The sequence below is a fragment of the Diuraphis noxia genome, unplaced genomic scaffold (genome assembly GCF_037042655.1).
Source record: "Diuraphis noxia isolate RWA-SAM2 unplaced genomic scaffold, SU_Dnox_SAM2 contig0003, whole genome shotgun sequence".
NCBI lineage: Eukaryota > Metazoa > Arthropoda > Insecta > Hemiptera > Aphididae > Diuraphis > Diuraphis noxia.
The window spans coordinates 73,084,018-73,097,622 of NW_028301713.1; the positions used below are offsets into that span (position 1 = coordinate 73,084,018).

Below are 13,605 nucleotides of genomic sequence, written 5' to 3' on the forward strand. Positions count from 1 at the left end.
CGTAACATAATTTATTTATTATCTTTATTATTATAAATTATTATGCACTTTTAAAGATATTAAACCCTTAAAAGAATATTACTTATTGGATTCTTCACTCATAAGTTTGTTATATTAAGGTTGTAATAAAAAATTTTAATATCTTATTTAGAGATGTGCCATCAGATAGGTAACATATTCATTAATAAAAGGTGATTGATTGGAGTTTTTCGGCGTTTTTGAGAATTCCTGTCGAGTTACATAATCCCTCGATCTGTTGATCTTTTATTATTATAATAGTATATAATATAATGTAGGTGCATACAAAAATTCAGTATTTTTTTCAGAAATATCTACAACAAAAGGTTAAAACCAGACAAACCGTTAGAATATTTTGGTTTTTGGTATTTTGTTTTACATTTCTCTGTGACGAGACTTGTAATTTTTTGTAACTCTGTAATACACGCGTTAGTGCAGGGCTGTATACCACTATAAGTACATAGTGAAATCTGAATAGTGATGAATGCATTATGAGGGTATACGTAACCGTCGGGTCAGTATTTCTCACAAAAATAACTTTTCTGCAGATGCCTAAATTGGATTTTTGGTAAATGTTCCGTTTTATGTAAATGAGATTGCTATACAAATCTACAATATATATGTATAGGTATCTGGTATTCCAGAAACTTCCGTGGTTTTAACGAATAACACATTCACCGAGGGTCATATATATACCACTTGTGTTTTATTTTAAGGTGGCAAACTGGCAACTGACTATTTTTTTTACCCGTCTGTGAGTGAAATAATTCTATTGAGCACTGCAGTATACGTAACGGTGCAATCACACTTTAGCAGAATTTAAAAAACAACAATTTTACTATAAATAAGATACGGCGAGTTATGTATTTACACTGTTTACAGAAGCACATTATAAGAATGGATGTGGTTAAAGTCCAGTATTTTATTTGAATTTAATTTGATCTCGGTATCCTTATACATTTCCGAGCAGAAATTATGTCATCTACATCCACACATCGTCAAACCGACCCATTCTTATAAATATTCTTAATATGACATACGGGTTATACGTCACCACCAGTGTCGTCTCGAGGGCAGAACAAACGGGGCACGGGGCACATGCCCAGGACCTCGCGCCTCCAAGGGTACATACAGTAATATAATATATTATCGTGTTAATAATGAAATATTTCCAAACATTTTAGCATATAATATTGTAAGTCTAGGGCCTCGCAAAACTTGGGAACAGCACTGGTCACCCCCAGGACCACCCATTAATTACAGTGTTGCATATTATTACGACAAATTACTAGATTACACTACCTAGTGAGTTTTCTAGTAGTGGTACCTAACTACCTAATACCTAACTACAATGTATGAATAAATCAAAATTATAATAATTATAGACTGCACCTTATATCATGGATAAAAGACATTTTTTAAGTTTTTGGTTATTACCTACGTTTTTCAAAAGGTTTAACTTTTATATCGTTCTCGAGTAACGTTTTTAAACTTTTTTTAAAACTTTTTTTTTAATTTTTACACTATACTAAACGCGGAATATATTATTAAACGTAGGTACTTAAAATGAGTTATTCTTATAATTTAAATTTAAGCTAAGATGCATAATTATAATTTATACGAACATTAAAATACCTTTAAGTTTTAAAAGTGCATTAGAAAAGTGAAGTAATAAACAAAAATTGTTTTGAACTCGGGAGTTTTGAACACATATAATTGAAAATACCAAAACATTACGTCAACGCATTGAAACAACAATAACCCTTCACTCGACAATTAATTATCAGCATTGCCGATTTTTCGATTACAGACAAATACTGTTTTACGATCCACGAGTGAAAATAAATTTGTATACAGTTGGAAAAAAATCATTGAAAAAACGCTGTTTAAACATAATCACTAAATATTTCGAAAAATATTAATGGAGGTATTAGTATTTTATAAATTAGGTATATAGGTTGTATAATATACCTACCTGCTCTGCTTCTTCCTACATAACTACTATGCTGATACCAGTGATACCTATAGGTAAGTATAATGACAATAGAGCTTGAAATATTTTCAATAGTCATTAAATCTAAAACTATGCATCTTTAATTATTATAAAATTAAGTTTAATAATTAATAATAATAATACAGTACCTATTCTCATCAATCTCGCTTAATTCGTTAACTAAACCGATTACATTTTTTTTCTAACGTAGGTAGGACAATAAAATGTATAAATAATTTATTCTAAAGTGTATGCATAGGATCATTTTTGTAAGTGACTAGAAAAATAGGTCTTAACTAAGTACTAGGCAGTTAATACATACGCCTAATTTTTATAAGTAGGTAAACGATAATGAAATGGCCCATCTACCTATTCCAGATTTTTTTTTTTTAGTTTTTGAAAAATTGAAACAAAATGATTTTGGGATGAAGAAAAAATTTCATGATCATTAAATACATACCTAAAATATTAATAATCAATATACTTAGGTGGCTGGATGTCTAAGTTAATAGGTACTGTTAAATGTTAAATGTTAATAGTTTACCCGATGATAATAATATTTTAATATATTGTATTACCTACCTACGAATTTATTTAATTTTCAATTGAAAATCATACTGTGGCGGCATCTTACAGTTTACGTTTTGAATTCTTATCGCCATTTAATTTGTTATCAATTCGTAGGATAACAAGATAAATGTGATAATAGTTTGGAACAGTTAGAGATTATAGTTTATATTATAATATGTTTTTTAGGCTTAAATAATTTAATGTTTAGTACTATTTCGTATTGAAGACTTAAGCTTCAAGTTACCAATTGAATGAAAATATTATAATTCCCTACTGCATTTATTTATTTTTTAAATTTATTGTAAATATTATTTAACATCTAATTACAAAATTATTTTCAATTTTATTATTTTAATAGTAACATTAATGTTGTACAATTATTATATGTTCCCAGACAGGTTTAGCAGCAAAAAAAAATAAAATTAATCACATAACATTTTAAAGACTGATTTTTACAATATTATTGCCATGCCACCTAAGAAGAATGCCAACGCTAAAGGTCCCAAGAGCAGTTCCAAAACAGACGATGAGGGCAAAGGAAAAGAGAAAAAAGGGGGTTGTTCAGCTGTAAAAGTAAGGTTTGAAAAATAAATGATAGATGCCTGAGTTACATCTGAGATGAATTCCTCATGCTCTGAAGTTTTATGTAAATAATTGGACACTAATTATAACTGTCAAAAATGTTCTACTACATTTTCATCATTCATTCGTTTTATTGTTCGCTAATGTACTTATTTCAATACCTATATACCAACACTAAAGGTTTTTTAAATCAATTTACTTTGAGTTTAACAGCGATTATATTTTTTTTAAATTTAATAGTAGTTATTACATTCCATCAGTGATATTTCATTCAGATTTACTTACAAATATCTAATTTGTAACCCTAATATTACCCGTACTAGTTTATTCAAGTGTTTATGCCATATGTAATATAGACAAGATGAACATTGAAAAATCACTGATACATCTAGTCCTCTATAATTAATATCAATTACATTTTTATGACAAGCACGATTATATTTTATTTGTTTATTATTTTTATTTAACATTGCCTTTTATAATATGTGATGTATTGTTTCAGGTGAGACACATTCTGTGTGAAAAGCAGTCTAAAGTTTTGGAAGCTATGGAAAAACTCAAGGCGGGTGTAAAATTTAATGAAGTTGCTACACTATACAGCGAAGACAAAGCTAGGCAAGGTGTAAGTTAACAGTTGAGTTTTATATTAATGTCTTTATTGATAAGTTTTTATCCGTACCACTGATTATGGATAAAACAAAAATAGCAGGAATACTAAACAACAAGTATTTACATGTCTGTAACTTCTATTATAAGAATATAAGCCAATATTTGAGCTTGTGCTATTATATTAATTGCGATTCATAGAAATCTATTAATCTTAATTTAATGTGGTAAAATTATTAAATTTAATGCAATCTTGTTCATAATATAATATTTTAAAATGTTAATAATATTATGTTATACTTACCTACATACAAACATTAACGATAAATGTATACATTATTTTATTATTTTAATATATGCCTACATTATAGTGATTTTGACCAGTTTGAGTAATATTAATAATATTATAACCATGGAATTCTCATAAATTGGAATTCAATTTAATAATTATTGTGTTGTAGTCAATCAATCTATACATACATATTACACGCCATATCATAGACAAAATATAAAGTTTAATTTGTTATACTTAACATTTTTTTTTAAGATTGTTATGGCTAATTTTTTAATTTTAAATTCAAGAATATAATTTTTGTATTAGTGGTTGTTTAAGCCAACTAAAAAAATCCATAGTTTCATATTTCTTTTTTTTTTTCAAAATAAAATTTTTGGTTTCTATCTGAAAAATCATTTCTAATAAAACTCCTCTGAAGTTAACTAGAAAAATATTTCCATTTTAATAAAATTTATATATGCATATTATTTGATACAATATTCACAATAATTGTTTATAAACAATTATTTTTATATCAAATAAAGCAGTTTCACAATTAGTGCTATTTAAATGTTTAAAATGTTGATATTATCTACCCACTCAAACACTCAATTGTTTTTCATCTGGATAATTTACTAAATAGTAAATAGTGATCAATACCTTGGCATAAATCATACCTTTAATAGAACAGTATTTGATACCATTTTAATCTATAATTGTATTAATTTATTGCAGGGTGATTTGGGTTGGATGATTCGTGGCTCAATGGTTGGTCCATTTCAAGATGCTGCATTCGCTCTATCTGTATCAAATCTGGCCAATCCTATTTATACCGATCCACCCGTCAAAACTAAATTTGGTTACCATATTATTATGGTTGAAGGGAAAAAATAATAATTTTTGTTGTTTGTTACATTATGATAATTATTAAAGAGTATTTTTGTTTACTTGCATTGCTGATTGAGTAAAACATGTATAAACCAAGTATGTACATGTGTAAGTATAAAATATGTCACTCTGTAAGTGCAATAAACTGATTTTTATCATATTATTTTTATCATATTATTACTGATTTTTTTTTATTGCTAACACTATTAATTCTTTTATTTTCTATAAATTGTTTACTAAAACCATTAATACAATAAATATTAAAATTAAAATTAATTTACAGATTATAAGATAATCATATAACACAATGCTAATGAAAATAATCATCCAAAATATATTTATAGTACTAAATGATCAGAGAATTATTGAATGATTTTAATTTTTAATAATTTGTTTACCAGATTTTATTATGTACCTACCTATTAAAATATTTTTGTATTAATTATTTAATCGTGTTTAAGTAGTAGTCTTTCACTTACTGTAAAATTACTAATTGCATAGAGAAAACCTTTTTATTACCTGCTACTTGACATTTGTATGACAAATAGAAGTGTACAACCCAAATAATAAGTTAAATGAAGTCTATAAATATTTTTAAATATGTGTTATTTTAGTTCATAGATTTAAATTGTATTATATACAAATAAAAAATAATCCTATATTTTAATGAACAAATAATTAAATGCATTTTCGCGTTTTTATAGATGTTTTGTCAAAAATGTTTATAAGGATGTAATCAGAATTTTATACCTAAGGGTTTTTTCATGTAAGAAATCATTTCTGAAGGTCTCAATAATATTTTATGGTATTGTTCATAATTTTGAGCACAGTTTTGTCATCTATTGGCAACCACTATAACTATTATATTTTCTTGATTAAGTTTAAATTGGAAAAAAAAAAATTAAATATTGAAAAAAAAATGAATCAATAGAATAATTTTGTTGATTACGTTCTCAACACTAAGCCATGTATATTCTTGAGCAAACAGTATTATTTATTTCAAAGATAATTATAAATGGATTTACTTCTATTTTGTTGGATGATCTTATTAAAAGTATTTTTCAAATTTTATCTCAAATTTTGCTATTTAACATGTACAATACATTCTCAACATCCGCTAAGAAACTTTGGTAATGTCATTCTAAAATTTAAGACACCTTATTTAACTTTAACAAACAAATTATAATTAATTTTAAGTTTTGACAATAAACAAATGTATAATTTATGAGAAACGGAACTGGAGTTAAGTTTGGTTACCTAGTAACTAATATTAAATTATATGTATAAAGCAATTCTAAATTTTTGTAAACTTATTAACATACCATCTTAATTGTGTTTGTGTATTTCTGGTTTGGAGTCACTGACCTGTAGACGCTTTAGTGTATATTTGATTGATTTTGTGATTGAATATTTTATGTACAAGAAATGAATGTACAAAATCATTGAATTACTTGATTTTTATGATTTTTTTCTATTGTAGATATTTTTATCAGTTACCGAATAAGTGAAATTTAAAATAAAGTTATAGACGAGTCAACCCTAATACTTTTAAATTATTTTATTAGTATAAATGTATAATTTATTAGCATTATTACAGTGTTTGTTTTGTATTGGTACCTATAATTAAATTTTTCTTATACAATATATAGACATATAGTATGCCATACTTTTCAATAACAATTTGCAGATGTTTCTTTCTCTTATGCTAATGAAATGAACACAATTTTGATTAAGATTAGAACTGTTATACTAACTAATTTAACTTAATATTGTATATTATGTTTAAAATCCATGCATCGTTACAAATTAATTTTAAAAAAAAAAATGAAATATATTTCACATTTTAGGTTTAATGTTATTACACCTTTGTTTAATAAATAAATAATTTGGGTAACAACCAAAATACCCAAACTTTGAGGCTTTTAAAATAAAATTATAGTTCAGTAACAAAATATATAATTTATGTATTACGGTTTACTACATTATTTTGTAGTTAAAACTTTTAACAGAAGTTGTTATTAATACAAAAATAAAATATGTTACTCAAACTATTATTGTTTTAACATATCATAAAACTTATAAGTATAATAATATAATGTACACAGATTAATAACAAACGGATGTTAATGAATGGTCATCATTGTTAATGGTTACCCAACGAGGAACTAAGTTGATTTTGAGCAGAGAGGGGTATCACAAAACTAAAGGGTTTGAATTTATAATAATTAATTAATGTTAGGTATTATTATTATTATTATTATTGTACAAATATGAAAAAAAGAAAATACAATAAAACTATTCGTTTGTATAAGTCGTAGTTTCTATTACATCAGCTGCGCTGACTTAAAACATAGGTATGCCTTTATATAAAATGTATTTACATTAACCTAGCTTATAATATTTATAATTAACATAATGACGTAATAACTGCGGTGAACAATGATCCCGTCGTAAATCGATGTTCATCGATAATATAGTAATAATATGTACACCGAACTTTGGCTTAAAACAGTTTGTTGTCATCGACGTTGAACTTCTGGAAATAATAGTATAAAAAAAAATAAATTATTAACTGTTTTTAAAACATGTCATTATTCAAGTTCAAATGACTTAAAAATGTTAAGAAAATTTCAACCAACTCCCAACAGACGAATACAAATTTTCGTCATACATAGTGCTGCATGGTTAGTGACCAAAATATAAGACTGAATGTTAAAAGTCATTAACACATCAGGTCAGTGGCTTTTTTTTTAACCAAATATATAGCCACGGTATCCAGCCGCTATGAATACCATGACAGATTGGATAAAATAATATTCATTAATAACAAATTTTTGAAAGGAAAATTCTATAAATTTTTAATTATTTATCATGACCACAGTGACATTAGAAAGTACTTGTGGTGCACAGTTTGGGAATCGCTGTATTAAGTATTGCCTACTTTTGAGATTTAAATGTTTTTACAGTCACTTTAAATATTTTTGATAATTCTTGACGAGTTACTCCTTGCCACTGTGTTTAGCAATATAAATGTCCATATTGTTTATATGATCTGAAGGACTTGTAACGATTACAATTCCGTACAATTCCACATTCTTGGTAACTTTGTTCGTAAACCGTAAGTAATAATAAATCTGTTTGTATTAATAATAATCTTGACCAATCATTATTTATTTGTAATATTAAGATCCTAATACCATTCATGCTCCCGAGCTACGGTGACAATATATTCAAAAGAACTATAGTTTCTTCCCTGAATATCTTATATTTAACGGGTCATCCCCGACCACGTTACAGACTTGCATAATTAGGATATCCTATACTAGAACCTAAAGAAGACACGTCAATCTCAGATTCTGAACTATAGAGTTATAAGCTAACCAAAATTAAAAAATTCATTGTAATAATGTAGATATTGTAATCATATTAATCGTATATAGTACCTAACATTGTGAAAATACCTGGTGGCTGGTGTATTGATGACACAATTAAATTAATTAATAATAATAAAAAAAAAGACTTGTATAACAGTAACTTTTTCCCTTACAGCTAGTGTTTGCAAGTTAGGTATATACATGTTTTTTTAAAAATATTACGTTTTCACAACAACAAAATAACCAAGAATTTTCGCCGTTCATAAATGCATTGAATCGTGAAGGTGTCTTTTAAATCGCGTCAATGAAAGCAACAAATTAATAATTAATCACAATATTGAGAGTCAGTCAAAAAATGATCTGAGAATACACATGCAGTATCTGTACTCTGTGCCACGAGAGAAGTAACTCGAGTCCCGACCAAAACGCATTCGATTCTAAGCACAAACTGGAGGAAACGCCAACCAACAGTCGCCACCGTCAGATTGCATACCTATGCGAAACAGGTTACTTCTCTCGTGACACAGAGTATAGCTAAAAGTTAATTCACATAATAATATTATTTAAATAACCTATAATTGGAAGAACCCATACAGCACGCTATTCGACAATTTTCCTCTATAGGCAAAACCTATTAATAGTTTTGTTTTTTTCTAATAAGTCACCGTGACAGCAAAAACCTTATAAAAAATACAATTTTTAAAATGTTAAAATATAATTTTAACACGGCGTGATGTATAGGCAATATGGGTACATTACAAAGCGTATTTAAATTTTATGTCCAATAATTTTATAGGCTTGCTGTTATTACAGATTATTATTATGTATGTTGGTATGATACCCCTAAAATTAAATTTAACTTTTAATGGGTAAAAAATAATTAATAAACGTATGCAGCAGTAACTACACTCAGAATTATAATATCATAATATTATGTTTTTATTTTTTACAACGATAATAATAATATGATATTTATTTATTCCAATATCTCGATTAAGAGTTTCCTATTTATTACTGAATGTAAAATATAAGCATTAGCTCATTAGAAAAATAATAATAGTAAAATATATCGCGTCAAAAAATCAGATAACAGGGGCGTGAAGCACCGTCTTTTACTTGTGAAGCATTTTCTTAGCTCGAGTATGTTTTTTATTATAAGCATTTGAATTTAAAATTTTTATAAATAATTGTGTATTTAAATATTTATGAAATGTTTTTGTATAGTTCAGGCTTAAAAAATAAACAATAAGGTTCTCAAAGTAGTTCACAATGGAATCAACAAATTGAATATTTATATCGTATGCAATACTTTTGATAAAAATTAAATCAACCTGTCATAATACTAATAAAAAAATGAAAAAGTGATAACAATTAAAATATTACATAAAATATCTTACACTGGCTAATATAGTAAAAAATATTTAGTAATATTGACTGACGGGGTCAGTTTAACGTGTCCTGAAAGGATATTCATGTATAACACGAATCTCAATGTACCTTATATAGCATTTGTCAAATTTTATCTCATAGAATTTAGAACGTTCAAACAAAAGAAAAATAGAAAAATGACATGGTAAAAATCGAATATTTTAGTGGGTTTCCGACACCAATTATAATAGAGGATTAAAAACACAAGACCATTTTTTGTTTTTGGCCCCAAAGTGATATTTACTACTTTTGGCTCATTAAACATCGAATAGTTATGAATTTATGGCACGCACAAACCTACGAAAAAAAAATCAACATCACCTATATAGCAAGCAGTGGCGAAACAAACCTAAAATAACCCAAAAGCAATCTAAAATTGACCTACCGTCTACCCCCACTCTCCTTTGTCAATAATTTATAATGAACACGACAAGTACTATTAGCGTTGATGATTTCTTTTCACCAATTACAATAATTATTATTTAGTAATACTGTTTTTTACTTTCATATTGAGCATCCATTCACTAACCATCCCTTAAATATTTAAAAAAAATTAAAAAGCGCTGCTCCTCGAAGACCATGTTGGTTTCGCCACTAAATTAGCAGCTAATATAATGTCATAATGTAGCTATACCTACACTAGCAATACATATATTGTTAATAACGTGAATAATATATATAGTAATAATTATATTTTTAACAATGTCATTAATAAAAACAATACGAATCACACCTCTGGCACGACAAACGCAAGCGGTGTTATTATTTCACGGTCGGGTCATAATTGTTCGTCTCGTCGGTGTACTCGCCACCGTAATCGCCTTCAGTCTCCTCATCGCCGCCACCTCCGCCGCCCTCGTCGTAATCGTCCGCCGGTGGTTCTGCGGTGGTCTGCGACCGGTACGATTTCGTCGTGGTCGTCGGCTCCTTTTGGTCGTCATCGGGCACAGTGATATGTTATTATTAAAATCGGATATTAAATCAGGCGTTATAATATTAGAGAGGTACGTGTCGTGCAACAAAAGCACACTAAAAACGAAAATAAAGCAACAAAGTCGAGACACATTAAAACAGAAAGCGGGCTGTCTTTGTAAAATATCGAAACCGGATCGCTACCCGCCATGGTATGCAACAGTCCACTCTCTGTTTTACGGCACTTTTAACAAGTTATAACTACCCAACAAATTTAACTAAACTTACCACAAACGCCTTAAGTATCATATAGGTTATATAATGTGCACTCAGAGTAGTTTTTTATGCCCGGCTTAATATTATATGTGATGCTCAATTTTTTTTTCAGAGTTTCTAGCACGAGGAATTCTTTAGATCAATTATCTTGAAACATTTTTATCATCGTATAATATGATACTCAAGACGAAGCGTAAAAAAGATACTCCAAACGTACCTTTTGCGGCCTCCAACCGCATCCGGGCAGCGGCAGTCCGTCTAATCCGATGGGGCACGGCGCGTCCAATCCCGGCACTCCTTGATCGCCCTTGTCACCTCTGTCGCCCTTTCTGCCTTTCTTACCCACCGGACCCTGGAATGTACGCACACGCGTTAATTATACCCTATAGACGCCTAGCTGTAAACGTATATTGTGCCATTTCGGCACAAAGGTGTTCGATGAGCTGAGCAACATCTAAATGGAGAAGAAGACTCTAGAGCAATGTTTTTCAACCTTTTAGACAAGAATCGACATTCGCAAAATGGCTATAATTGGTCATAAACTCATAAACATAATATTTTTAGAGATTAAATTATATACCATACTATTAATATAATTTTATATACAGGGTGATTTTTTTATCGAAGAACACTCATTATTTAAAAAGTATGAGTGTTCTTCGATAAAAAAAATCACCCTGTATATAAAAAAATTTTAATAGGACACCCTTCTCAAGTCATATAGAATGACTAATCATAAGAAATAAAACAAAAATTACGAAATACATTTTTTATTGCAAAATCTTAATTGTTTTCATCAGCCACCATCATAAAGTTTTCAAATTTAATTTTGGACTATATAAATCGTATACGGTAGCAAGGCACCCTTAAAAATACACCTTGGGAACCACTGTATTACAATCAGACATTCAAATTATTTATATGATTATATAGGTTCATTATATAGATAATGATTCCAACATGGATGATCGTCATAATATCTCAAAAAAAAAAAAAAAAAAAAATGGTAAAAATTGCTCTAGGGCTCCCGACTGAAAAATCGTTGACGTTTGAACCGTTCACGGTTCCTGGTGAATCTTTTCCTCAGATGAAAACCCCATTCGGATATTATTTCAAACTATATACAGCATCCTTCGAAGAACTTGAAGTATCTACCCGAAGGAAATTGTCTAGTTCTCTACTATCATAAGCACGTTCCTTGATTTTTTCCAATTGTTACAGTATCGTTCCGAAAATCGATACTTAGCATTTAGATGTTAGGATCTAGTACTGTTCTAACAACGGTTTTGTATGCATATTGCAATATTTGAATGTATTATTTTCTTAGTAAAATTATACTCGAACGAAACGTGTGCAATACTCCGAGAGCCGATATAACAGCTAGAAATGGACAAATGGTAAAACATTTTTACATTTCCAAAAATAATTATACTTCATAATTAAATATTTTATAATATTTATATATATATAGGCACATATCGACTATCCAGTTCAAGACTGCAACAACTCAAAAAAGAACTTTTTTCAGGAGAGCGATTTGAAAAATCATTGAATGTTTGGTCAATTGTAATATATAAAATATATTAGCTAGGAATACAATTTTTGGTATACACATAGGTCTTTAATTAATGTTTCCATTGTTACTAATATCATATAAATATATCAATTAATTTAATGAGTTGTGATCACATATTGCAGTTTTGAATTGAAATATTTTTTTAATAAGGCAGTATGTCAAAATATTGCACTATTGAATTGAAACCCAATACATATTTTATTAGTTATAACTATGAAAATAAACCAAAACAAAATTCCTTTATTTAAAAAATAATTTTTGAATAACTTCTATATACCTACCTTCTTATAGGTTAATAACAAAATAAAACAAACTAAAAAGAATTACACTTTTTTTAAACAAATAATTAAACAAACTAATTTTGATTACTTTTTACTATCACAAATATTATTATTTAGATCTAATTTTACATTATTATATTTATTAAAAAAAACTTATAGTTAACTATATTAAAATAGTTAAAAAATGTGTTAGTTGTTTAAAATATTTTAAATTAAATCTAAAACTAGGTATTTAAGTTTCACTATCAGTATCAACAATTCTTTTTGAATTTTTTGAGTCTACTTCTAATTGTTGATAAAATGCCCAATGGTTTTTAGGAATTGCATGTGAGTTACATAATGATAATAAGTCTTTCTTTTTTTCTTGACTAATTTTTGGTGTATTCTGTAAAGCACACAATTTTAAGTCTTTAAAAGTTTTTCTGCATTTTTTTCTGGTATCAATAATTTTATAACTTGTATCAGCATAGCTTGTTTTATATTTTAACAAATATGGATTATCATGTTCGATTCTTATCATTTTGATTGAATTCCATAATACATTTTCATCAGTTTGATTTATTTTAAAATTTTGTCCAACAGCCAGTTGCTTAAGGTCAAAAAATTGATCTTTTTGCATTTCATGTACAACGTATGGTTTTCCTGTTTTTTTTGCACATTTTATAACTGAAACCCATTGAGATGGCTCATATATGGGCACACCTTTTAAAATTCGTATTTCTACTATAGGCACAATTCCAGATGTCTCTAAATTTGATTCAGGTGTAACAGTAAATTCATTATTGGGTTGGTCCATTAGAGTTTCTGAATACTGTGGAATAAATAAC

The 13,605-nt window shown here is 27.9% G+C and overlaps 2 protein-coding genes across 19 annotated transcripts in view; one reads left to right on the forward strand and one right to left on the reverse strand.

Annotated features, from left to right (window-relative positions):
* Window positions 1–2,726: 2,726 nt before the first annotated feature.
* LOC107162357 (peptidyl-prolyl cis-trans isomerase NIMA-interacting 4) lies at window positions 2,727–5,089 on the forward strand. The gene is made up of 4 exons (XM_015509215.2): window positions 2,727–2,882; window positions 2,976–3,154; window positions 3,666–3,785; window positions 4,779–5,089. Exons 2-4 carry the CDS (start codon window positions 3,050–3,052, stop codon window positions 4,935–4,937), a joined length of 384 nt encoding a protein of 127 aa, XP_015364701.1. The 5' UTR covers window positions 2,727–2,882; window positions 2,976–3,049; the 3' UTR covers window positions 4,938–5,089.
* Window positions 5,090–6,474: 1,385 nt separating this feature from the next.
* LOC107162361 (uncharacterized) overlaps window positions 6,475–13,605 on the reverse strand; it is a 114,779-nt gene continuing 107,648 nt past the window's right edge. For 17 of the 18 annotated variants that reach the window (XM_089223047.1, XM_089223050.1, XM_089223045.1 and 14 more), the window contains 3 exons: window positions 11,139–11,273; window positions 10,467–10,660; window positions 6,475–7,467 (listed from right to left, as the gene is read on the reverse strand). In XM_089223047.1, the coding sequence (XP_089079173.1) occupies window positions 10,496–10,660; window positions 11,139–11,273 (300 nt within the window). In that variant the 3' untranslated portion in view covers window positions 6,475–7,467; window positions 10,467–10,495. The remainder of the gene's footprint in view (window positions 7,468–10,466; window positions 10,661–11,138; window positions 11,274–13,605) is intronic. The other variant, XM_015509228.2, reaches the window with a different exon arrangement.

Coding starts and splice junctions, on each gene's coding strand:
- LOC107162357 (XM_015509215.2), top strand. CDS start 3,050: ATGCCACCTAAGAAGAATGCCAACGCTAAAGGTCCCAAGAGCAGTTCC. Junction 3,155..3,665: donor GGGGTTGTTCAGCTGTAAAA/GTAAGGTTTGAA, acceptor GTATTGTTTCAG/GTGAGACACATTCTGTGTGA. Junction 3,786..4,778: donor AAGACAAAGCTAGGCAAGGT/GTAAGTTAACAG, acceptor AATTTATTGCAG/GGTGATTTGGGTTGGATGAT.